The sequence below is a fragment of the Mus pahari genome, chromosome 5, assembly GCF_900095145.1.
Source record: "Mus pahari chromosome 5, PAHARI_EIJ_v1.1, whole genome shotgun sequence".
NCBI classification, from domain to species: Eukaryota; Metazoa; Chordata; class Mammalia; order Rodentia; family Muridae; genus Mus; species Mus pahari.
In genome coordinates this window covers 85,693,787-85,718,292 of record NC_034594.1, presented here as the reverse complement: position 1 = coordinate 85,718,292, position 24,506 = coordinate 85,693,787, and the positions used below count along the sequence as shown (strand labels likewise).

Sequence of the window (24,506 nt, the reverse complement as noted above, 5' to 3'; positions counted from 1 at the left end):
AAACATGATAATCTTATAACTGTGAGTACTTGGTTACCCCTTCTCCAAGGAGAAGGGGAGGGAGCATAGGACAGGAGCTATGGGAGGGGAGGTACTGGAAAGACTGAGGGGCAGATATTTGGATATAAAATAAATAAATTAGTTAAAGAAAAAAAGAAATGTTTTGTCAGAAAACTATGTAAGCTTTATTTTTAATGATATACTATCCAGAACAGTTATTAATAATAAGTATTCCCTAAAGAATTATCATATGAATCATATACTAGTATTATGAAGGAAATGAAACATCATTAACTCATTATGTTTGTTCTTGGCTCCATTGATTTGGTCACTTTTCCTCCCCAAGAAAATTTAAGGCTACTTTTCTCCTACATTAAGAATTTTCTTGAATTGTTGGATGAAGAGTCACTGTTTATATGCCATCTAATTTTAAGTAATATTCATGTACAGAGATTTATTTTTTAAGGAAATAGTATTCACACTGACAGGAGAACAATTTCATTTAACTATTTTCTTTTTTTTTTCTTTCTTTAAAATTATTTTATTAGATATTTTCCTCATTTACATTTCAAATGCTATCCCGAATGTCCCCTATACCCTTCCCCCTACCCTGATCCCCTGCCCACTCACTCCCACTCTTGGCCCAGGCATTCCCCTGTATGGGACATATAAAGTTTGCAAGACCAAGGGGCCTCTCTTCCCAATGATGGCTGACTAGGCCATCTTCTGCTATATATGCAACTAGAGACACGAGCTCTGGGGGTACTGATTAGTTCATATTGTTTTAACTATTTTCTTAAGAGACACTTTTTACTAAAAGAAAAGGTATATAGAATGCAATAATATCCACCAGTATTCCCAAAGAAATCGTATTATGTTTGTTTCCTTTATCTGAGATTTTTTTAAATTATATTTTATATGGCATTATCCTATGTCATGAATGGCTATGTTACACACAACTTTTTTATTGACATTTGTCAGAGCTGCAGCAAATACTTACAAAGTCAAGCTCATGGAGGATGGTTTATTAGATTTTAATGTTCTGAGGCATTCTAAATGTAGTGGCTGAGAGGCACAGTGGCAGGAATCACTTGAAGCATGACTCTGGTAACGAAAATGAAAAGGGGAAATGCCAATACTGTACTTTTTATTCACTCTCTGACTCAACTCATGAGATACTGACACCCACATTCAGGGCAAGCTTTTAACTGAGTTAATCCGCCTTGAAAACATCTTCAAACACGTATACACACACACACACACACACACACACACACACACACACATACTCAAAGGAATATCTCATTAGTGTTTGCTAATCTAGCAAAGTTGAAAATATAAATTAATTTTTACATCAACACACTCATTTCAAAATTAATTTCATAGAGAAATTACTATAGATATCACATGTGCTCAATCTTGTCAAAGCTGGAACACACTGCTGTGTTAGTTATTATTTCAAAATATAATCTACTTTTGATTTATTGAAGACAATTTCAAAAGCCAGTAATAGAATTCTAGTTTCTATAAGTCACAAAATATTCCAAATTTAACTTCCTTCTAACTGCTTACTTTTTCAACTTTCTGTCTAGTCAATAGATAAGATCCCCATCATAAATGCCAAAATAAAGGAGAGTGATATGAGGAACTTGTGTAAACTTCACATTGGCCATTCCTGAAAGTCTTTCTTCAGCCTGTGGAGAGACTCATGATTTCCATCTAAACTTTTTTGCTGCATTTTCCATAGGCAGCCTCTGTGTTGCTCAGAGATTGTCAATATAAGCTGTTGAGTAGACCAGCTACTCATAACTAAACATCACTATTCGCTACATATTTTTCTCAACTTTTAAAAGTAAAAGAGTTATCATGAAGTTCTGTATCACTCTCATTCTTCTGTAACATATTTGCACAAATAATGAGTGAAAACTCTGCTTTGTATTCTAAAAGAGGGCCATATGTTTTCAGAATTTTCATTCAAAACTATAACTGCTTTCCAGATATTTTACTCCTCTTTTGCCTCAGTAAGTTTTTTTTTTTCTCATGGCTTTATTCAAGAGGATTAATTTCCTAAAAACAGAATGAGTGTTTGTGGTCCAAGTGGGTTTTATTCTTACTTTTTTAAATATAGCACTTTATCATCACTATCTGTGTTTTCTGTTTAATAATTAATTTATGCAGTACAATGAAATGATCTATTATCATTTATGAATACTCAGAAAAAATATAAAGTTAGTTTTGAATTTGAGCTTTTATGCTGTAAACAGTTAACCTTTTTACATTCAGTTTTGAGGCACATCTCCATGACTACTTGGGCTTACTTTTGGATTTGCAGCTTGAACTAACCAAGGTGCTGAAATCTTCAGTGGCTGACTTATCACAGAGTAAATGATTAAATTGGAGACTTGTAATATTTCTCAGCTAGTAAAGAGGCTTTACAACCAAACATGAAATTTTGAGTTTGATTCCTTAGACCAAGAGTTGGAAACAGAAAATCAATTGATGCAAGCTTCCTTCTGACCTCCACACATGCTCTCTGGCACATTCCTCCTCATCTCAAAAATAGATAATTGTAAAAAAGCAAGCTTTGATTACATAAATAGCTCTGTGTTATCTCCCTTCTTATGACACCACCCCTTCAAAAGTTCTAAATGCTGATTTACATGTTATTTTCTCTAATGTATAATATTACAGATATGAAGTAAGATACCACAGATAAGTATTTAAAAAAATCTCAGGAAAAACATAGCTAGAGTACAAAACCTTACAAAATTTTCATATTTTTATGTATTTTAATATTATGCCTTGGCTATTCCATATGTAAATTTAAGCATTAACTTAATTTTGTTATTTTCAGTGTTTTTTCATCTTAGTTATCTTGATAAATGACAAATTTACTTACTAAAAGATAACACACCACACACAAATGAATTAGACCTTTCTGTATATTGAGTCTCCTATACCATAAAATCTAATCAAGCAGTTATTCTAAGATTTACATCAATTCTGATATTTGAAAAAGAAAGAAAATGATAGATATCATGTGTCTTAGTTAGTTTTAACAATCAATTTTACACTGCTGAAATTTACCAAGAAGGTAGTCTCAGGTGAGATAATACTGCCCAAATAGGTTTTATTTGAGTCTATCTTTGATAGATTGCCTAGTTGTAAATGCATATAGAAGGGCCACCCTACTATAGATAGCACCATTCTCAAGAAATTATCACTAGACTGCATAAAATCCTAAGCATGATGGAGAGATGACTCAGCTGTTTAGAAAGCAAACTTTGCTTACAGAAAAGCTAAGTTCGATTGTTAGCACCCATAACAGGGGGCTCTCAGATACCTGAATATGCAGATCTAGGGAAACAAACATCCTCTTAAAGTCTTTTTGGAAAATTGCACATATATGTCCATATCCTCAACACAGGAACACATGCATTAACATATGTTAAATGAATTCACACATATATGGTCACTTAATATTTGACAAAACATCCAGTGGAAAAGGACAGCATTTTTAGCTGGTGCTTGTTCTACTGGAGGTCATCATGTCGAAGAATGCAAGTCGATGCATTCTTATTTCCTTGTACAAAGCTGAAGTCCAAGGGGATCAAGGACCTCCACATAAAACCAAATACACTGAAAGTTAGAGAGGAGAAAGTGGAGAAGAGCCTTGAACACATGGGCACAAGAGAAAATTTCCTGAACAAAACACCAAGGGCTCTTGATAAAGAATGCACAAATGGGACCTCATAAAGTTGTAAAGCTTCTTTAGGCAAAGGATCATGTCAATAGGACAAAATGGCAGCCAACAGATTAGAAAAATATCTTTACCAATTATACTTCCGACAGATGACTAGTATTCAATATATTCAAAGAACTCAAGAAGTTAGACTCCAGAGAACCAAATTAGAAATGGTGTACAGAATGAAACATAAAAATTTCAGCTGAGGAATATCAAATAGTCAAGAATCACCTAAAGAAATGTTCAACAACTTTAGTCATCAGAGAAATGCAAACCAAAAGAACTCTGAGATTCTACTTCATACCAGTCAGAATGGCTAAGATCAAAAACTCAGGTGAAAGCAGATGCTGATGAGGATGTAGAGAAAGAGGAATACTGACCCATTGTTGGTGGGATTGCAAGCTGGTACAACAACTCTGGAAATCAGTCTGGTGGCTCCTCAGAAAATTGGACATAGTATTACCTGAGGACCCAGCTATACCACTCCTGGGCATATACCCAAAATATTCTGCAACATATAACAAGGACACATGCTCCATTATNTTCATAGCAGCCTTATTTATAATATCCAGAAGCTGGAAAGAACCCAGATGTTCCTCAACAGAGGAATGTATACAGATAATGTGGTACATTTACACAATGGGGTACTACTCAGCTATCAGTAACAATGAATCCATGAAATTCATAGGTAAATGGATGCAACTAGAAAATATCATCCTGGGTGAAGTAACCCAATCACAAAAGAACATACATGGTATGCACTCACTTATAAGTGGATACTAGCTTAAATGCTCAGAATACCCAAGATATAATTCACAGACCACAGGAAGTTCAAGAAGAAGGAAGACCAAAGTGTGGTTACTTCAGTACTCCTTAGAAAGGGGAAGAAATGCTCACTAGAGACAATGTGTAGAGCAAACACTGAAGGAAAGGCCATCCAGAGAAGGCCCTACCCCTGGGGATTCACTCCATATATAGTCACTAAAGCCAGACACTATTGTGGTTGCCAAGAAGTCCTTGTTGAAAGGAGCCTGATAATAGCTCTTTCCTGGGAAGTTCTGCCAGGGCCTGACAAATACAGAGGTGAATGCTCAGAGCCAACCATTGGACTTAGCATGGGGTCTCCAGTGGAGGAGTTAGAGAAAGGACTGAAAGAGCTGAAGGGGTTTGCAACCCCATGGGAAGAACACCAATTAAACCAACCAGATCCCTCAGAGTTCCCATCCACTAAGCCACCAACCAAGGAGTGTTGGTTCCAGCTGCATATGTAAGGGGATGGCCTTGTCAAGCATCGATGGGAGGAGAGGCGCTTGGTCCTGTGTAGACTGGATACCACACTGTAGGTGAATTCAAGAATGGGGAGGCAGGAGTTGGTGGATGGGTGAGGGAAACACTCTCATAAAAGCAGAGGGGGGGAATTGTATGAGGGGTTTCTGGGGATGGGGGTAAGGGACCAATAAATGGGATAACATTTGAAATGTAAATAAAGAAAATATCAAAAATAATTGGAGATGTGATATAACTAGGTCTTGAGGTAGAACAACTCCAAATATTTTAAGAAACAGCCAAACTGACTTCCAAACTGGTTAAACAACTTTGCATTCCTACTAGAAATGGATGGTTGCTCTCTTTTGCTCCATAACCTAACCAGTATGTGCTGTATTTGAGTTTTTGATCATGATATATACATGCCACTTTGACAGGTGTAAGATGGCATCTCAGAGTCATTTTGATTCGCATTACTCTAATGACTAAGGATGTTGAACATTTCTTTAAGTGCTTCTCAGCCTCTGTTGAGAATTATCTTTATTTCTGTACCCCATTTTAAATTGCATTATTTGATTTTTCTTACTGCCTAAAATCCATTGAGTTCTTTATAAGTTTTGAATATTTATGCTCTGTCAGATGTAGGGTTGGTGAAGCTCTCCTTCCCTAATCTTATCTGGCCTCTGGTGGAGACGAGATGCTTCGGATATGATGTGCCTGGTTGGATTGGAGTCGATGTTGGGGGTTTCCCTTTCTCTGAGCAGAAAGTGAGGTAATTATGCAGGAGAGGTATGTTAGGGTGGTACTTGGAGGAGAGGAAGGAGGGGCAACTGTGATTAGGATGTAGGGTAAATAAATAAATAATGAAAAGAAACAGTATTAATAATGAAAGAAAATAAAGAAAAAGACTAGCTAACATGAACTTGTGAGTAAACCAGCAAACAGCCATTTTTCATACATTCTACTTCAAATCCCTGTTTGTGTCCCTGCTTTGCCTTACCTTAGTGGTCTGAAATGGAAATGAACATTGTTAGTTTTCACCTCTAAGTTGCTCTGGTTTAACTATTTTGTAATGATTCAATGGCTGATGGCTTCTCTGGATGAGGTATGATGAAGACTGAAACAAGTAAATCCAAAAGGTAGTTTTTCTAAGCAGATACTGATTCAAGACTGACAAAGGTGATGCCTTCAGTTGTTACAAACTGCAGATGGTTCTTAAGTTATGCTTATCTAGGTAAATTCATGTAGGACATATAGGAGGGGTTTTCATTCTTACAAGACCTTTTTAAGTTATGAGTGACAGTGAGTAAGGAAGAAAGAACATCACCCCAAGTAACCCTGTGAATAGACTGCAGTCCTAGGAGGTTCATTCTCTACTCACATGCTTCTATTTGAGAGGATTATCCATCATTTTATCCACTTCCACGGATACCCTTATTACAGAACTGTATTATTGCCTTCTTTATATTGGCTAATTAATTGTAAAAGCATACACTAAGTATACTGGGAGGTTTTGTATGGGTGACTATTCATTGGTTCTAGCAGTGTCCTAACACTCATGTATTTTACAGCTCACAGATAATCAACTGTATACTGTTTCTGAATGAAAACCATTGCAGCATCATTTTTTTTTCTTCATCCTTGTCATTAGCTCACCTGTCAAGTTCCATGTGACCCAGAGTCACATGGAAGCAGGAACAACATGAAAATTTCGTGGATCAGACTATCCTTGGGCATGTTTTGAGGCATTTTCTTAAAAAGTAACTGATGCTGTGGGAGGAGATATCAGTGGATTGTCTTGGGATATATAACAAAGGAAAGCTAAGCAAGTAAGGGGGAACAAGTCATTAAGTATCATTCCTTAACAGTTCCCATACTCAAAGTTATTCCTTGAGTTCCTGCCTTAGCTCTCAGTGATGCAGCATAACCCACAGGATGAAACGAACCCTTTCTTCCCCATGTTGTTTTGGTCATGATGTTTATCACAGCAACTGAAAAGCAAACCAGAACTTTGCTGTGTGGGTGTCTCCAGTAGCCCCTGCCCCTTCTGTAACAAACACGTTCTCTGGATGATTTATTTCAGCTTCATAATTTTCATGTTACTTGAATTATGAAACAAGAGAAAATAATATGCTTTATTTTCCCTGTGTTTGATTAACTAGATGGTGAAATAAACACCTACCTATACTACTGTCTTTCTCAGTGCCCCTGAAAGCATTTCCTCTTACATTTCACACTATTTCTAATGGTGGTAAGGACACCACAATGGAAAAGCAGATTCTATTCAGTATACAGCTTTTTAAAACCATACAGGAAAAAAATCTTATTTATGTAATTACTTAAACAGAGATGTTTAAAACTTCATTATTCATAAAATTTAATAATGTCATAGGTCCAGAAATATGGTGCAATAAAATTAACTTTTAGTTCTTGCAGTAGAAATGTTTGATGCTACCTGTTGCCCAACTGGCTTCTAATGTAGTAAAACTCAGTTTCAGAATTCAGAATTTAATGAGGTATAGCATCTATAATCCCTACCAATATGTTTGATATAAATATTATAATAATCTAATCTCTGACCTAAAGCATGGTTTTAAGAACAAAAAGATTCTCAAGCCCGTCCCTTTATCTGGTTCCACAAAGCACCGCACTAACGTTTCAAAGGTTGTTGAATCCTGTGCCTCCTAGGAACCTTTCAAAGAGTTAATTTTCTTTCAATCATAAAATTATTTTAAGGGAAACTTTCTTATGTATGTGAGTATATGGTATCCAAAACTTTTTTAAAAATTTAAGATTATATGGAATTACAATATATTTTTCTTTTTTCTCCCTCCAAACATCCCCATATTTCCCTTTTAACTCTCCTACAGGTTCTTGGCATCATTTTTCCCTGTTAGTGCATGCATATATGTTTTGCCAAAAATAAAGCCTGTTCAGTAAGCATAATGTTAGTTGTATTATACATTTATTGTTTCAAAAACTGTTATAAGTAATTTAGAATCTGGCTTAACACTGGAAGTAAATTTTTAAAATGAAAGACCTGTCTTAGGTTATTATGTATATAATACTTGTCATAATTACCAAAACATCTTGTCCAAGTATCATTTATTATTATTTTCCAAAATATTGGTGCCAGAAACACTATTCTTATCCTAACATTTTAATGGTGTACAGAGTTTGCACTGTTTACACTTTTATGTCTTTCATTTAACACTTAGCAATTTGTACAATGAGCATCTTAACAGAGGACAATAAATCAAAGTTTGTTTTGATTTGATTTAATTTGACTTGTATTGAGGAGGGGGATATGGCATTATTATCTCAGTGTGAAAGAAGACAGGAGAGAAAAAATAATTTAGATAACTTGTCTATGGTTAGGAAATTTGTTACTTTGATTAAGTTTGCAAAACCCATCCTTGTTTTACCTTCAGATTTGAATCGTGCTTAAAATATACTTTAAAAGGAAAATACCTTGATCTTCTCAAGTATAAAAAGCAGCAAATGTGGAGCAAAATACTGTTTCACATTATGATACATAACAACACATATTAAAGACATACCAAACATGAAGAGTTTTACACATAGCACGTTAAATAATATACACAAGAAGTGCATTACATACTATCTACTATAAAACCCTTTTGAAATAGAAGTAGCTGATTGAAACGGAGCATGTGTACATTTGTTTTCAGATCTCATTGCTTGTGAACCTGAGTGTACTCTGAAATGAGTATTTCACAACTTCTGTACTCACTAAGAAATGAATCACAGAATTCCCACCCTCTCATTGTAAACACAGAACAAAGAATTCTTGAGGTCAGGATAATAAATAAATGTATTTTAAAATATCAAGTGGTTACAAAATTTAATATATATTGATCTATGTTGTTCCAGTTCCTGATTATTAGGCATAAAGGCACAATGAACACTCAAGCAAGTAGGATGCTGAGTCTTTTAGGCATATGTGCACTAGATGTTCTTCAACTGAAGAATGGATAAAGAAAATGTGGTAACTCTCCATGATGTAGTATTACTCTGTAATTTAAAAAGAAAATGTCATTTTGAAATTTGCAGGCAAGTGGATGCAAGTAGGAAAAGTTCATCTTGAATGAGACAATCCAGATCCAGAAAGACAAATATAATATGTATTCACTTATAAGTGGATTTTACCTATTAAGTAAGTGGTAATCAATCTACAATCCACAGGCTGACAAAGTTTAGGTAAAAATCAGGGCTATGGGGGAAGCATAGATCTCCCTAAGAATGGAAAATAGAATATATCCTTCAGGTGGATTTAGGGCAAATCGAGGTAAAAAATGGTGGGATCAGGTTGGGGAGGAGAGAAGAAGGAAGAGAAATAAAAAGAAAAAATGAAATAAAATATATGTCAATCATATTGTTCTTTTATGAATAACTGAAGTAAGCTATAGTTCTCAATGTTCTGGATTAATCTATGAACTTGTTGCTATATATAACCTATTAGTTAGTTAACATATCCAATGGTGGTTATATAAAAAGTAGATTATCCAGTTCTATTTGGAAAACAATAAATAAACAGAGAGCTCTCAATTTCTCTAAATCTCAAAGTTCTTTAGTTCACACGATCTGTTCTCTGCCACTCTGATCTGAAGTACTCTTTCTCTGTCCCTCAGTGAGGCAGAAGGATGTATAAGGAAGAAACTTCATACCACTACAGGTTCATCAAGATCTTTCCTTTGCTCCCTATTCCCGCTTTACTCCATTCTGTTGGATGTACAAACATTTTAAAAACAGAGCAGGAATCTCTTAGAAATTATATAAAATAAATTGATCATCCATGCTTATACGATATTGCCATGAATAAAGTCCAGATCTCACATATACTGGGATACGCATATTACAATTTAACTGAAACTTGAAGTGAACTGGTATTTGAATCTGTAGGCCATAAAACCGTCAGGGTCATAGGAGTTCTTTAAATACTGCAATTCCGAACATGAGGTCATCCTTCTACTTTCATCAATTCTCCAACACTGGAAAGGCAGAGTCCTAACTCTGATATTCTGTACCATGTTTCTAACATAAGAGGTCATTTATCTGCCTGGAGCAGAGAGCCTGTATTCTAATAAAAAAGGTTATTTTAATTTCTTACAGAGAAAAAGAAGGCTGAAAGACCTGAGAGAAATGTAGAATTAAGCCAGCAGAATCTTATGTTTAGTTTTCAGAGACAATAATGGCGGAGGAGACACTCGAGTACTATGGAAATGAATGATATTTCTAAGGAAAGATTTTGAAGAGATTCAGTTTAGCTTTCACAGATAGAATGCAACTTTTGTATAGATTCATACTAGCACATTCCTTGGATGTGTTTTCTGTACACAAACACCATAATTAGTTCTTACTTGTGTGATTGTTCATATGAAAGGATTGTTATAATAAAATTAAGTACAAAATAACTAAGATAATTATAGCTCAAGAGCCTCAAGCACATGGGCATGGGGGACATTTTCTTGAACAGAACACCAGTGGCTCATGCTGTAAGATCAAGAATCGACAAATGGGAACTCATAAAATTGCAAAACTTCTGTAAGGCAAAGAACACTGTCAATAGGACAAAAAGGCAACCAACAGATTGGGAAAAGATCTATACCAATCCTACATGTGATAGAGGGCTAGTATCCAATATATACAAAGAACTCAAGAAGTTAGACTACAGAGAAACAAATAACCCTATTTAAAAATGAGGTGCGGAGCTAAACAAAGAATTTTCAACTGAGGAATATCGAATGGCTGAGAAGCACCTAAAGAAATGTTCAATATCCTTAGATATCAGGGAAAGGCAAACCAAAAGAGCCATGAGATTCCACCTAACACCAGTCAGAATGGATAAAATAAAAAACTCAGTTGACAGCAGATGCTGGTGAAGATGTGGGGAAAGTGGAACACTCCTCCATTGCTGGTGGGATTGCAAGCTAGTACAATGACTCTGGAAATCAATTTGGCAGTTCCTCAGAAAATTGGACTACCATAGCACTACCTGAGGACCCAGCTATATCACTCTTGGGCATATACCCAGAAGATGCTTGAACATGGAATAAGGGCACATGCTTCATTATATTCATAGCAGCCTTATTTATAATACCCAGGAACTGGAAAGAACCCAGATGTCCCTCAACAGAAGAATGTATACAGAAAATGTGGTACAGTTAAACAATGGAGTACTACACAGCTACTAAAAATGATGAATTCATGAAATTCTTAGGCAAATGGATAGAACTGGTAAATAACATCCCAAATGAGGTAACCCAATCACAAAGGAACACACATGGTATGCACTCATTGATAAGTGGATATTTGTACATCAGCACAAAATAACCAGGATACAATTTACAGACCCTATGAAGCTCAAAAACGAGGAAAATTAAAGTGTGGGTTCTTTGTTCCTTCTTACAAGGAGAACAAAATACTCACAGGAGCAAATACAGAGATAAAGTACTGAGCAGAGACTGAAGGAAAGGACACCCAGAGACTGTCCCACCTGGGAATTCATCCCAAATACAGATATGAAAGCCAGTCACTATTGTAGATGCCATGAAGTGCATGCTGAAAGGAGCCTGATATGGCTGTCTCCTGAGAGACCCTAACAGAGGTAGATGTTCGCAACCAAACATTGGACTGAGCACAGCGGTCCCAATGGGTGTGTTAGAGAAAGGACTGAAGGAGTTGAAGGGTTTTGCAACCCCATAGGAAGAACAACAATACCAACCAACCAGATCTCCCAGAACTCCCAGGGACTATGCTATCTACCAACAAAGAATTATGGCTCCAGCTGTATATGTAGCAGAGGATGGCCTTGACATGTATCAATGGGAGGAGAGGTCCTTGGTCCTATGATGGCTTGATACACAGATTTGAACTGCATACAGTATATAAAAGAGTGTGTAACTTGGTCAGTTTGTCCTATTTTTAGGGATCAAAAAGCAATCACAGCTATGTTTGAAGACAGTTCTCAAAATTAAGTCACACATAAAATGCTTGAGAACAAGAATTAATTTTCGCAAATAATTAAATTGGATTAGTACCAAATCATTGCCTTTCAACATTTTAATTCAAATTTTTAGAAACCAGAGTTTGTATAAAGCTCAGTCTTCCCTCCCAGCAATATAAATAGAATTTCAGTTTCGTGTCTGTTCCTGGTGCAATACATTCTAGTTGAGGAGGATGAATGGAGCATAGACATGTGAAACACACAGTCTCTTTCTTCTTCTTGCTAATTTTTAGAAACACAGTTTCTGTTTTGGCAGGTTCATTGTTTAACTTAATGGGAATAATAGTAATGATATAATGAATAATAATAATGAGGTGAGCATTATTGTATCTATTTTATAAATAACAAAATGGGAGCCAGGCTATTCACTTGAAATCATACTTGGAAGTGGCAGAACAAATTAACAACCACAGAACACATAACTCTGAAATTAGTGTGTATGCTGATAAAATATACTATACGTATATGATATGAATTATTCTCATACAAATTTTTATCAGATACGTTGTAAAATAATTATTTTTGTTTGAGGAATAGTTAACACTTCTCTTACAAAATCCTGTAGCCCTTTCTCGCTTACAATTTCTATTATGTATACTGTACTCATGTTTACCACAAATCAGTGGGACAGTAGTCTTGTCTCACATCATTATACCATAAACTCATCTACCAAATTTACTGATCATAGTTCTTCCATCACAGGTAAATATCTACTCTCAGGTGTTACAATGGTCAAGTGTATTGCAAATTATCCTTGGTAATAAACCTTGAGGTTTACTATCAACAATCCTTAACACATATACCAACATTTCATATTATCCTTAGAACAAGCACAATTTAAAGTTTGTCTATGCAAACATTTTTATTACTTTCATATATTTCCTCATAGACTCTACATATGGTTTCACTTTGAAAGCGATCCCACACTAGCTAATGTCATAATGCAGTCATCTATCATGTCTTTTAAAGCTCATATTTGATTAATAAGAATTGTAGTTTTTGTAGGATTCATGTTCTGGTATATATGTAAATTGAATCTCAGTGCCTGGAGCTCTATTTCTCTTGAATAAGCAAGATGAAGCAGCTCCATTATGATTCAGTTCCAAAAATTATATAAACTATGTGAGGAATAAGAAAGTTGTGCAACTCAGAACTGAGATTCTTGAATATGTTATGGGAAAGAAAATGGCAGTTTTCATGTTATTTATACTTCATTCTAGAGAAGCAACTGCAGAATGTGTAATCTTTCCCTACATATTTGGCTTTGATGTGGACACTTAAATGAGTCACAAATCAGAAAAATCTAATTTGAGCACGGTTTAACTAATTCAACCAGTGATCATCACGAATCTTTCAGACACACACATCTGTTGAGCATTATGTATGTGTTGGCCAAATTTTGTTTGTGTGGTTTTGGCTAAGTACCTTAAAAACATGTCAGCATTTTAACTAAGGACATAAGCAAACATTTGAAGGGAGGCATTCTTATCAGATAATTGTAGTGTTTGTATACAAAATTTGCTGAGATGATGTTAATTACGTTGCTTTAATTACAATTCCAGTAAAACAGCTACATCTTGAAAAATTACCCTTCAGCATTCATTTTCGGAAGACAAGAAATCCAGTTGAACTAGAAATGTAGATTGCCTCACCACACTGCTTCATCACACAGAGATTTTGATTCTGCATTTTGTCTTTGCTTGACAACAGGTCAGAAGGTGCCTCCCTAGCTCTTGGCTAGACACCTGTTCTCACTGAAACAAATCTGATGAATTGAAATCACTCCATGAAACAATTTGATCAATACATTTCAAAAGTGCTCTGAGAAATTCCAGTTTACCACAGTCAAAGACAAACTATGTTGCCGGCCCCATGCTATGGAAAATAACTGTATTTTAATGAAATAATAGTTAAAAAGAATTTGACAGATATCTCCATAGATTCCAAAATCCACAGATGCTTATGTCCTCCATATTTTCATTTAAGTTACAAATATTCTCAATATAGTCTAAGCCTTCTCTAGATTATTATGATTACTAATGTAATTTACCTGCTTTGTAAAATAACTATAAGATATAATGTTTATAAGCTAATGGGCTTTTTAAAAATATTATGACTAATGCTTGGTTCAAGCTATGGCTGTTGGACTTGTAAGTATAAAGGACCAAATTAATGGACTATTGTCAAATATTATATCAATTCCATTTTTACATGAATTAGATTTAGAAAATTTGATTTGTGACTTATTTCAAAAATTCCTATGCTTAATAATGTACTCTCAAAGGACTTTATTATATATAAACATAATATGTGTAACAAAATGATATTCATAATACATTAGAGTTGTTAGAGGAAGTAGTAAAGACTGAATGAGTTCATAAACTTGACACACTAACCTGTAGCATGTCGAGGCTCATAAAATCAGTAGTTCTCTATTTTGCCTTCTGAGATACAGAGAAAAGATGACTGTCTACAGGTGAGGGAACAAGCTCTTTCCAGCCAGTGGCTATGCTGGTATATTGCCCTTCCTTGCAGCTTCCACAACTATATAGATTACACAAAACACTTATCACTAATGTTCATATGGTGTGCTCTAATATTTTGTTATGACTGGTTAAGGAAACTGATATGATGTTGAAGTTTGTAAATATGACTGTCCCACCAGGAGGTCCATCCCATAATCAGCCACCATATTCAGACACTATTGCATATGCCAGCAAGATTTTGATAAAAGAATCGTGATATAGCTGTGTTGTGTGAGGCTATGGCAGTGCCTGTCAAATACAGAAGTAGATGCTCACAGTCATCTATTGGATGGAACACAGGGACCCCAATAAAGGAGCCGGAGAAGAGTTGGCCTCCAGGGAGGGTTCTGACACTGGGACTCAGGAGATAGACCTGAGCTCCAGACTTCTGGGCACCTTCCCTGCAAGAGGGGAGCTTGCCTGCAGAGAGTGCTCTGACCACTGGGACTCAGGAGAGAGTTGGACTCCCAGAAGTGCTGACAGAGGCTAACAGAATCATAGGAGGAACAAGTTCCAGCCAGAGACAGCTAGAACATCTAAGACCAAAGATTACCAGATGGCAAAAGGCAAAGGTAAAAATCTTACTAACAGAAACCAAGACTACTGGGTATCATCACAACCCAGTACGCCCACTATAGTGAGTCCTGGATACCCCAACACACCTGAAAAGCAAGACTTGAATTTAAAATCATATCTTATGATACTGGTAGAAGATTTTAAGAAGGGTATTAATAACTCACTTAAAGAAATACAGGAGAACTCTGCTAAACAAGAAGTCCTTAAAGAATTACAGGAAAACACTGCAAAACTGGTAGAAGTACATGAAGAAGAAACACAAAAATCCCTTAAAGATCAGCTATTGGATGGAACACAGGGCCCCCAATGGAGGAGCTAGAGAAAGTACCCAAGGAGCTGAAGGGGTCTGCAACACTATAGGTGGAACAACAATATGAACTAACCAGTACCCCCAGAGCTTGTGTCTCTAGCTGCATATGTAGCAAAAGATGGCCGACTATCATTGGGAAGAGCTGGCCCTTGGTCTTGCAAATTTTATATGCCCCAGTACAGGGGAATGGCAGGGCCAAAAAGTGGGAGTGGGTGGGTTGGGAGCAGGGCAGGGGGAGGGTATAGGGAACTTTCAGGAAAATATCTAATAAAAAATAAATATAATAAAAAATATGACTTAATTCAAATTGCTTGAAAATTAAAAATAAGGGCATCATTTCTTAGAAGCATGAGGTTATCCTAGTTCTCAAAGATAGCTGTAATTTCTCCTCTTTCTTGCCTTAATTCATGTGAATTTGTTATCTATTTCAATTTTCCCACATAATTATTTTCCCACATAATGTAACATAACTCAAGACATTATGAAGGTATGCTTATTATTGACTAACTCAGTCATAGTTCTGAAAAGAGTCATTTGAAGAAACTATCAATTTTTGTGTTTTTAACATTGATATAATTATATACAAATTTTATATTAAAATATAAGATATGAGATTTTGTCAATGTTTACTTGTCATATAGAATGCTAAATGCTTATTATTGTCTGAAACAATGCTTTATGTACAATTATAATGGCTACATATTTGTAAATTAAGCTTCCTATGACAAAGTTCTTTATATTTTTATGTAATAATGTTGAGGGAGATGTTTTAACTTTAGATAATTCTAAGATGTTTGTGATGTTTTAGACTATAAGATTACAAAACTCTGACCCATAATTGTTCCTGTATGAAAGAACTACAGGGATGGAAATGGAGAAGAGCCTAAGGAAAAGAAGGTACAGCTACAGGCCCAAAGTGGCAACCAACTCAAGGGGAGGCCCCAAGGTCTGACACTATTACTGAGCCTATGGAGGGCTCACAAGAAGGGACCTAGTATGACTGCCCTCTGAAAGACCCAACAAGCAGCTGAATGAATCAGATGCAGATATTTGCACCCAATTAATAGACAGAAGCTGCTGACACCTGTGGTTGAAATTGGGAAATGCTGGAAGAAGCTAAGGAGGAGGGCGACCCTGTAGGAGGATCAGCAGGCTCAATTAACCTGGACCCCCGAGATCTCTCATACACTGGATCACCAACCTGGCAGCATACACCATCTGATATGAGGGCCCCAACACATATACAGCAGAGGACCACTGGGTCTGGGTTCAGTTAGAGATGATGCACCTAACCCTCAAGAAACTGGGGGCTCCAGGGAATTTAGAGGTCTGGTGGGGTGGGTGGTGGGGATATCCTCAGGGAGACAGGAGGGTAGGGAGGAGGTAGGGGATGTGGAACAGACAGAGGATGGACCAGGAGGGAAAGAAAATCTAGAGTGTAAGAAGAAATAAAGAAAAATGAAGAAATAATAATAAAAAGAATATGATTTCTCAGACTTTATTTCAACCCAGATATCATAAATTCTGTTCCTGTTATAAAATTATTACTACAAAATTAGTGACTTTGTTAACAGTACTGTGAATTTAAACTTGTCCCACAATTCAGATGAACAAACTGTGTACCCTAGCAATGAGCAACGAAATCGCAATTAATGTTTGTGTTTTTATTACAACTGCAGTGTTTACTCTATCTGTATATAAGAGAGTTACATTGCTTTATAAATTTTTAAAACATTTTAAAGACTTTGAAATTTAAATAGATATGCTTTTATATTTTTGTCAATAAAGGAAACATTCATACACTACTTTAACCAAGAAGTCAAGTCAATGAGTCGGCTATCCATGTAAACCTCCTGATTTGGTATCATTGACAGTTATATACCCGCTCTTGTATTCATTATAAAGAGACAAGAGAATGGTCTGTATTGCGAGATATTCTCACACATTATTGGTAATGAATACAGCAATGTTCAAGCTAGTCATTTTTCTAGCACTACGAAGGCAGTAAAGTGGACATGAGCTTCCATTCCTAACTGAGAAGCTATCCCTTGACATTGGCTTGCAAACGAAAAATTACTTTTCTCTAATAGATTCTCCCTGGGTATATTAGCCACATGCCAAAGGGTAGGTCCCATGTCCCAAAAATGGAGAACTAACACCAAAATGAAATATATGGCTCAATGGTACTTTTGGTTGATTCTATATCTTATTTAGGGCTTTTAAAAATTCTTTAATCTTTTGCTTGTATATGGTATAAAATATACAGTGCTTTAGAATTTTGTACTTTTCTGGGTTTTGGACCTCTCTTTCTCTCTTCTCTCTATTCATCTTTTCCTTGTTCTCTCCCACAACCCATTATGTATATTTGTAAGTGTGGATTTCATGTGCTTTTTCAATTTTTTTCTGATTTGTTTATTTTCTTTGCTTGCTTATTTTCTGAAGATGGAGGGTACAAAAGAATGGAGTTCAGTGGGAGGAGATGTGGGGAGGACCTAGGAGAAAGAGGAAAAACTGTGATCACAATATATCATATAGAAATGTTTTATAAAATGTATGTATATATGAATTAAAAGAAGAGCTATGAAGATGACTCAGCCTGTAAAATGTTAGTTATAGAAGCACAATGACCTGAGTTTGGGTCCAAAAACACCCATAGAAAATCCATTTATGGTGTCTCAAACCTCTAATCCCAGCACAAAAGAGGCAGGGAGAAACAAAGAGGATCCCAGAAGCTCATTAGTCAGCTAGACTAAGCTGGATAGTCACAGGTTCATGGATAGATAGAACCATTCTTAAAAACTGAAGTGAATACAATGTAGAAATATACCTTTGGTTTCTATGTACAGCTGCTGCTGCTACTACTACTACTACTACTACTACTACTACTACTACTACTACCACTACTACTACAAAATCAAAAATAAATCAAACTCAAAATACCCTTAAGCTACAAATTATTTCAAACAGAGAAACCCTGTCTCGAAAAAACAAAATAAAAAAAAAAAAAAAAAAAAAAAAAGATTGACACTTCATTGATCCTAACCAAGAAAACATTTTATTAAGACAAATTTTGAACATAACTAGACACAACTAATAAATATGTCTACTTTGCAAATTTATAACACTCACTTAGGATACTAACTTTTGGAGAAACTCAATTGAGGCAATTTATTTTTATGCTTAAGGTGTCTAAAAGTGGTTATAATATGTATCTTCATCTGGCAGATAAATAAATAAAACCTAATTGTTTTAATGACATGCTCAAAATAACAAGAAAACCACAGCTTTATCCTCTTGCTTAAGATTCTCAATAGAGTTTTAGAGTACTTTGCTCTATTTCCAAGGGTGATAAGTTGTTTATCCCATTTTGCCTTGGTTTGAAGAATCTATATAAAATATAAAAAAAAATCCACAGAGGTATGGAGGCTCATGCAATCATTTGTTCACAGATCACTGAGTTAGCACTGCTGGTTTTGTCCTGCTCCACAGCTAAAGTTTAACCTTAAATTTTACTGTTCTCTGTTGCCTTTCAGTCACCAGTTTTTCTTACAAATCCACTGGTACATTCTCTTAAGAAATCTTTAGTCTAAGCTCCTCAGTCAAGCACAGGAGCACAGTATCTCTTCAAAGTAGACCTGTCATACTTATTTGAGGAAGAAAGAATAGAAAGAGAAAGAAAAAAGAAGCAAATGTCATGCTTACCAACTCCTGAAAGAGATTTAGTAGGACACAATATTGAATGTGTTTGTGAATATCACGTTTCAGGCAATAAAATTAAGGCTTAAAATAACATGGTTATTTGTGAAAATGTTTGGGACAAAAGTTGTCATGACTAGACATTTCTCTGTATGCTTAATTCAAAAAAACTTGTGTCTGCTTTATTATTACTTAATACTGTAATTGTCTTAATGACCCAAGAAAAAGAAGTGAGCTCAATGGCTCCATGTCAGTAGGGTAATCATATGAGAACACATCAAAACAATGACAGTTGACTTTACATAGGGACCTAATCATTCTTAGTTAATATCTTGATCTTATCTCCTATGCTTAAAACCTCAATATAAAAACAGGATTATAAACAGCAAGAGAAGACCATATTATAGTCTTCATTTTCTTGCTGCTTCTTGTCAATTTTGTTGTTTTGTCAGTAAGGACAAACAGACATGAAACTAAGAACGTTCATTACTTCATTTTGAGCAGCATGGATTGAACAGGAAATTTTCATCCATAACTACGGGGTTGTCTACAACACAATCCATCATTGAACGTTCCCCAAGTCCTCCAACTTTTAATTTTATAGCACTCCAAGAAAATCTTTGGGACTGGTCATTTTCATTTATAATTAATAAAACAGGGAAGATGGGAAAATGCACCTGAATAATTGCAAGTTTGTGCATTTTATCATCACATTATAATATATTCTATTTTCCATATTGTGAAAAAATACCAAACACAAATTTTCAATTATTTATTCTATATGAAAAAATTCAATTAATTCCTTATCATGATAATTGATTATTACAAGCAAAAACTAACTGCTTGGAAGTATTTATTACAAACATAAACTCATTTGCATCACAAAAATGCTGACCCATGTCTAAATTCTTTTAAAACCACCAGGAATTCCAGACTTCTAGCAGAAAGTTAAGAATTTAAGAAAAAGAGCCTTCTAGCCAACTAAATGGATATAGAATTTTCAAGAAAATCAACTCTATTTATTCCTACAATAACAACAAAATCAACAAAGATAACAGCAAAACAGCAGTTTTTCCTCTTACATTTCAATCTGACTATAGGCAACGTACAAGTTTAAACGACAGTTTTCTTTTTGATTTATACTTTGTATGCTAGAATCAATGTAGTATATATTCAAGTATAAAGATATGCTTTACCCAAGTAATTAATACTTTGCTTTGAATTTTTTATCCTCCTTTTGTGTGTCTAACAAAATCCCAAAGGAATATAATTTGGAATTCATCCCATTAATGTAATTTATTTTCATGAAAAAATTTCTGCAGCAATGAACACAGCCACAGTGCTGGGAAGAGCAGAAGCCTTAGGAAAAGGATGTGCTGGTGTGTAATGAAGGAAGTGTGTAGGGAATTTTCACCAACACTTTCAATTAAAGGGAATGTGAATCAGGAACACTTCTACATATTTGATTTCTATTGGGTAATAGCTATAAATCCTCCCCAAATGAGTACGGAGGAAAGGGGAGCAGCATAAAAGGCTAGAATGATGTTAACAATGAGGGAAGCAGACTGTGGGAGATGCAGGAAGCACATATTTCTGCGAAAGTAATGGCCTGAGGCGCAGCCATCGGCTGGCAGCCCATTACACTTACGGAAGATGAAATCCACTTAATACCTGGAACAGAGTCTTGGTGTTTTTGTAGACCACTTTTATTTTGTCAGACGGTTAGGGCACATTTAATGAGAAATACCAAGGTGAGGAAAAGAATGAGCTGTAAACCTACAGCACTGTAATCATGCAATCCACTCCGATATGCAGCCCAGAAAGAACAACGGCGACGACAACAATAACAAAGCCCCTCACTTCATTTCCTCTAATAAGAAATCATACACTAAACAGTACTCAGTCATTAAAAAAAAAATGCTTTTTCTTTAATTATATGTGCATTTAGAATCACTAATTTATCCATTTCCGTCCTAAAAAGCAGGGAAAGGTATCAAGTAAGGTAATTTTCTTATATCTGAAACCAGTCCCATTCCAGGAAATGCAGAGTAAGGTGCTTGACTTGCCCACTAGGATCTGAATTCAAATTCCCATTCCAGAGCTGCAGAGCCATACACATAAGGATCCTGTGCTTTTCTGTTCAGTCAGTCTAGGCAAACTGGGGACTCTTAATTTTCCAAACAGTTATTAAATTATTTTTTGGAGTCCTACGGTATTATCATAGCCATAGAATTTGAAATTCTGAAAGAAATTACAGAAATTATGTTTCCATTCCTAAGCTCAGTTTAAGCAGATCATTATTCTGAACTTTCAAAATAAGTACAAATGCTTTCAGTATCTAAATTGTAGCTATGTTCATGTAGGTAATCACTAATAAAATATTTGACACAAAGTATCAGTAACTATTATTATATATTATGTGATAATGTAGCTATCCATAAAATTTTTTTCAATTTTTTGACCTATTCATGTGGAAAACCAGCAATATAAAATATTCAATTTCCTTTTTTGATCTCTGAAATAAAAAATAATCCTGATTTATAAGCAAATGTTTCAAGAAACTCTGCTACATTTTATGAGGAATTGACACTTTACACTGGAGAAAGAAAAGGAAAACAAATGGCTGTATAATTTACTAGCTGATCTTTTTCCAGTTGTTCAGCACTAAACTAAGGAATTTGGGACATCAGGACACTTTGAAAGCCTATGTCCTGGGAATAAGGTCAGAGAACAGTGAGCATCAGGCCTTTTTCTCTTGACATAGCCTTTATTTTAGTGATCCATCAAGGCAACATTTTATATCCAAGTATTACACAAGAAAAAAATAAACTCTGTTTGTCTGCCCCATTCCACTAGATACATACACCATGAACTGATCATCATTTGCCTAATAACATCTCCAATTGAATTTTATCCATACTCCTATTTTACAAAAGGGTATTTTCAAAAGAAAAAAGAAAAAAATGAAACAAAAAACTAAAACAAAACAAAAAAAAAGAAAGAATAAAACCAGTTCTATTAAAAAAATTAGAAAGAAAGAAAGAAAGAAAGAAAGAAAGAAAGAAAGAAAGAAAGAAAGAAAGAAAGAAAGAAAGAAAGAGGAATTGGACTGCTTATAACTGAAGCCATGAGGTCTAAAAATTTCATGTTGCAATTTGTAATGTTAAGCATAATGAAGTATACATAATTTGGATATGTTTACTCAGTATCACGAAACTAGCCACTAGGGAGTCAACTGTAAAGTTTGCTGCTAGAAGAGCAGATGTTGTTATCCAAGGCACAGACACTGGCAAGTTCAGAATATTCCTCTAAGTAACTCTCCCACTTTTCATATAGTTTCTTATAAGAAAGGCAGATGAAACTTACTGAATCATAAAAAAAATAAACAAACCAAAGTAAACCAAATTTAAGAGATCAAATGGCAGATTCCCTTATCAGTGGAAAAAAGGAGGCAGGGATTTCATGAGGGTATTAGCTGTGGCTTTAAATATAGTCAAAATTTGTAATATATATGCATGAAAATTTTATAATGAAACTCATCATTCCAATTATTATACACAGTCAAAATCATTCAATATCTACTGGTGGAATAACCATATCACTTCATTCATACAGCCTCATCATGTTCTATTTGTGGTAAAGGATTTAGCATGTTTTAATAGTGATAAACCAGGCCACTAAGATCCTTTTAAAATGAACATCACTCCTTAACTTATGCCTACACTGTTCCACCTAACTCGGTAGTTAATGACAGAAGCACTATAAATCCTGTCAGAGAGGAAAATTCGGTTCTTCTATCAAATAAAAAGTTAGCAGCTCTCCAGTGAACTACAGACATTTACAGAACCCATTTGTAACTTTAAAAGGCCAAATGCCCTACCTTCCCTACATAGAGGGGATCTGAACCCATGTATTCTTCCAGCACGAAGAACTGATTCCAAACCCAGCTGCGCTTGGTCCGGGACCTTCCTGACTGGAAGTATGGCTTGGATCTGGACCTTGGCAGCTCAGCTTGACTCATCCCAGAGAAGCAAAGGAAGAGAGCTATAAGCTGTAGAAAATGGCACAACTCCACTTTGCCCAGCTTCATCTTTTTTTTTCTTCCTTTTTCCTGTATAAGAAAAAAACCTTGACAAGAGAAAAGGCACAGTTCTAGTTGGCTTCGTAGCTCTTGCCTCCGGCAGTGTGTCAGCTGGGAGTCCAGAGATAATAATTTGTAGAGTGTTGGACTGGAAGAGGTCACCAGTGCTGAGTAGCCGTTGCCAAGGAATGGCGTAATAGGTTCCTAGAACAGAGGCGAGAGCTCATGTCAGAAATCAGAACATGTAATCTTGCTAAGATTTTAGTTACTAAAAATACTAAATTTCCAGGAAGAGTATTTGTCAAAGCATTAAAATATTAATATTGACATATATGAAATTATAATAATAGTAGCCCCATTCATAAATTACATAATTACAGCCATTTGAAGAATTATCTTCCTTCCACAGTACAATTTTGATCTTCTTCGAGGAACATTGTATCATATGATTTCTTTTACATTAATGTATAACATCATTGTAAAACATTATTTTAAAGTTAGTCTTTTTATAACTCTTACAGTTAGTTGTATTCATTTGTATTAGGATGTGAAAACCAAACATTTCAAACCAGGGTGTTTAGCAGATGGATATGTGCTATTTTAAATCTCTACAGTGAAACTGTGAAGGGAAATAAAGTATGAGGTGATTCACAACAGACTGATTGATTGATACTGAGGCCCAGACCAAAAGTTATTTTGATGTGTTCGGGTATTATTGTGATTATCTGTAAAGCTCAGTGATTTCCATCTCCTACTATTCAAATTTATTGCCACTTGCACTGTAGCATGGTTAGTGTATTACTGCAGTTAACTAATAAACCAAAAATCTATTCCATAAATCTTTATTAAATGCTTTGCAATAAAACTTCTACATAGTAGGGCCTTACTCCATAAGTAGTTAAAAAGGAGACTAATAATCTTCAAAAAATAGGCAAAGAATACTATATTTGAGACTCTCATTGATTTTCAGCTTGCAACCAGGTGATGCTTCAGGGACAGAATGGGAAAAGTCCTTACTCCAGTCTCTATTTACTGCAAGTACAGCATCCTGGTTATGCAAGGGATAGAAAATCAGTTATAACAATATCCTTAATACAGCCCCAAAGTACAGAGGGATAAGAATTTATGACTAGATTCTCGCTTAAATCACTGAGGTGGAGTTTGTGAATTAATTTTACATTCTATAAGTAATCATTAATAGGAAGAATATCTATCTCTCTCTCTCTCTCTCTCTCTCTCTCTCTCTCTCTCTCTCTCTCTCTCTCTCTCTCTCTCTCTCT

The 24,506-nt window shown here is 35.3% G+C and overlaps 1 protein-coding gene across 6 annotated transcripts in view; it reads right to left on the bottom strand.

Annotated features, from left to right (window-relative positions):
* Positions 1-24,506, bottom strand: part of Cdh7 (cadherin 7) — a 152,761-nt gene that overhangs the window by 118,096 nt on the left and 10,159 nt on the right. For all 6 annotated transcript variants that reach the window (XM_021197642.2, XM_029539124.1, XM_021197640.2 and 3 more), the window contains one exon: positions 23,026-23,430. In XM_021197642.2, the coding sequence (XP_021053301.2) occupies positions 23,026-23,430 (405 nt within the window). The remainder of the gene's footprint in view (positions 1-23,025; positions 23,431-24,506) is intronic.